Source organism: Mandrillus leucophaeus, unplaced genomic scaffold, assembly GCF_000951045.1.
Source record: "Mandrillus leucophaeus isolate KB7577 unplaced genomic scaffold, Mleu.le_1.0 Scaffold23, whole genome shotgun sequence".
Classification (NCBI taxonomy): domain Eukaryota; kingdom Metazoa; phylum Chordata; class Mammalia; order Primates; family Cercopithecidae; genus Mandrillus; species Mandrillus leucophaeus.
In genome coordinates, this window is record NW_012102365.1 from 2952955 (window position 1) to 2956427 (window position 3473).

Sequence of the window (3473 nt, forward strand, 5' to 3'; positions counted from 1 at the left end):
GGTGTGAAACCGGGAGGCGGAGATTGCAGTGAGCCGAGATCGCGCCACTGCACTCCAGCCTGGGCGACAGAGCGAGACTCTTGTCTCAAAAAAAAAAAAAAAATAGTAATAATTTTTTAAAAAGCCATTCCGGGATCCTCATTGCCCTTGCCAAGGCTACAGTTTACAGGAGGCTGAGCCAAGACCAATCTCATTCTTCACAGCTCCCACTCTTCCCCACATATCCCACTTCCCTCTGACTACCCAACTCAGTCCTGGGAGTGCCGCAGGAACCAAGTTGCCTTATTCTGGAATTAGAATCCCTGGCCACCTTAGAAATTTACCTCAAAGTTTTTCTGCCACTCTCTTTCCCGTTTGGCTTTTTCTTGAGCTTCAATCTCTTCTTCCCTTTGTCGTTTCCTAGGAGGAAAACCAGATCATATTATTTATATGATACTTACAGACTGAATTAACCATACAAGATGGCATCTCCCCACAGAAGCAAGCATATATAGTAAATCAGTTCCCCTAGAAGTCTACAAAGATGGCTGTCTGGAAAGGGCTCAAAGTATTTTCATGAATGTCTCATTCTAAAACACGCAGATCAGACTGTGGGCATGGCTGTGGGGAAAGACATAAATATCTCTGTTACACAGATAAAGTAACCAAAGCCCAGCCAAGAGCAATGTGAGGTTTTGGGCTGTTTCAGTGACAAAGCTATGTCGAGAACACAGGCCACCTTACTTCAGCAGAATGACCATTATAAACCCAAAGTTCTTAAGATCTCTGGACAAAACCCTATCCCAAAACTAAGACATTTCACACAACCTCAACTAGCAAATTTTAGTTACTGGTACATACCAAACAACAATATAAAATACATAGAGAAACAAAACTCGGCCGGACATAGTGGCTCACATCTGTAAGCCCAGCACTTTGAGAGGCTGGGGTGGGTGAATCACGTGAGGTCAGGAGTTTGAGACCAGCCTGATGAACGTGGTGAAACCCCGTCTCTATTAAAAATGTAAAAATTAGCTGGGCAGGAGAATTCAGGCAGGAGAATCACCTGAACCCAGGAGGTGAAGGTTGCAGTGAGCTGAGATTGCACCACTGCACTCCAGCTTGGGCAACAAGAGCAAAACTCTAACATTTCTGATGTTCAAGAGAAATCATATTTTAGAACATTAAACATTTTGTTACCGATGACACTGTACAGTACTATACACTCACCAAAGCTGCAGCCACTAGTCCCACAAAATGTTCTGGCCTCAGTAACAGTGGCCTTAACAGCTGCTTATTTCACTCCAGGACGTCAGGAAGAACACACATAAGGCTCTTGATTATAAATAATCTCCCTGAGAGTGTGCGGTGGCTCACGCCTGTAACCCTAGCACTTTAGGAGGCCAAGGCAGGTGGATCACAAGGTCAGGAGATTGAGACCATCCTGGCCAACATGGTGAAACCCCATCTCTACTAAAATACAAAAAATTAGCCGGGCATGGTGGTATACACCTGTAGTCCCAGCTACTTGGGAGGCTGAGGCAGGGGAACTGCTAGAACCTAGGAGGTGGAGATTGCAGTGAGCCAAGACTGCCCCACTGCATTCCAGCCTGGCAACAGAGCAAGACTGTATCAAAAAAATAAATAAAAAATACACTCCCTAAGGACAGAGCTATTCAGTAATTCCCAAAAGTCAAAGGAAAAAAAACTTATTACCCTGGTGATTCAAAAGCTTGATTGTGGCCAGGCGCGGTGGCTCAAGCCTGTAATCCCAGCACTTTGGGAGGCCGAGACGGGCAGATCACGAGGTCAGGAGATCGAGACCATCCTGGCTAACCCGGTGAAACTCTGTCTCTACTAAAAAAAATACAAAAAAACTAGTCCTATGGTGGCAGGTGCCTGTAATCCCAGCTACTCAGGAGGCTGAGGCAGGAGAATCGCTTGAACCTGGGAGGCAGAGGTTGCAGTGAGCCAAGACCAGGCCACTGCACTCCAGCCTGGACAACAAGAGCGAGACTTCATATCAAAAAAAAGAAAGAAAAAAAGAAAAAAGAGTAGCATAGGCTGGGCATGGTGGCTCACACGGCAGGTGGATCACCTGAGGTTGGGAGTTCGAGACCAGCCTGACCAACATGGAGAAACCCCATCTCTACTAAAAACATAAAAACTTAGCCAGGCACAGTGGCGCATGCCTGTAATCCCAGTTACTTGGGAGGCTGAGGCAGGAGAATCACTTGAATCCAGGAGGCGGAGGCTGCAGTGAGCCGAGATCACACCATTGCACTTCAGCCTGAGCAACAAGAACGAAACTCCGTCTCAAAAAAAAAAAAAAAAGAGTAGAATAGAGCTTTCTTCCTACTCCCATGGGCCTGAGAAAGTGTCACAGCACCCCTAGAAAGCAGGATGAGCTGCAGGTTGGAAGAGGAGGACAAAATGAGTAATAATCATCACAACACCGAGGCCCTATTTCTTGGGACCTCAAGGATAGACGTTTAGCATATGGTATTTCTTTTTTTGTTTTTTTTTGTGTTTTTTTTTGTGAGATGGTGAGATGAAGTCTTGCTCTGTCGCCCAGGCTGGAGTGCAGTGGCGTGATCTCAGCTCACTGCAACCTCCACCTCCCGGCTTCATCCCATTCTCCTGCCTCAGCCTCCCAAGTAGCTGGGACTACAGGCGCCCGCCACAAGGCCTGGCTAATTTTTTGTATTTTTAGTAGAGACAGGGTTTCACCATGTTAGCCAGGATGGTTTCGATCTCCTGACCTCGTGATCCACCCGCCTCGGCCTACCAAAGTGCTGGGATTTCAGGCGTAAGCCACCATGCCTGGACAGCATATGGTATTTCTAATCTTCCCCAAACCCGACTATGGTGTGTACTGCTACCAGTGCTTCACAAATAACACTGAGGCTCAAAAAGGTTAAATGATTTTCTCAAAGCCATAGAGCTAGCTAGCAGTACAGCTACTCTTTCCACTACATCTTTCTGCTGCCCCCCAAAACTTGGATGGCTGCTCCAAAGCCAGTACAATGCCTAGCCAGTTGTGTAGGGATGGCCACTAGGACCTCTACCTCATTACCATTTTTTCTCTTTCCATACATAAAGTGGAACAGAAACAAAGTCATCAACTCTGATTAGCCAGCCCCTAACCATGAGTCCTAAATCCTATAGAAGAAAAGACCAAATGTTGCCACAATCCTTCTGGCCAGCCACCTGAAGGATATAACCAGGGTGTCAAAGAAGAGTCAAGTTCAAAAGTTCTAACTCTCTCTGTAGGCAGGACACTGGGGCCACAAGAACTTCAGCGTCTACTAACAGATCTCCAAGCAGGGCAATACTCTATGTTTATCCCCTAAATTAAAAGTGCAATCCATTTTTCTTGAGCCCACTGGGCAGCTGTGCCTACTACAATCTAAAAAACCATTCAGGGTCAAACTGTTAGTGTGCTATAAAAATAAATTAAACAATAATTTTAAAAAATAATTTTTTAGGCTGGG

General features: G+C 45.8%; 1 protein-coding gene across 1 annotated transcript in view; it reads right to left on the reverse strand.

Moving 5' to 3' along the window:
* Window positions 1-311: 311 nt before the first annotated feature.
* DNAJC8 (DnaJ (Hsp40) homolog, subfamily C, member 8) overlaps window positions 312-3473 on the reverse strand; it is a 35766-nt gene continuing 32604 nt past the window's right edge. Inside the window, exon 10 of the mRNA XM_011981759.1 lies at window positions 312-399. Within this exon, the coding sequence (XP_011837149.1) occupies window positions 312-399 (88 nt within the window). The remainder of the gene's footprint in view (window positions 400-3473) is intronic.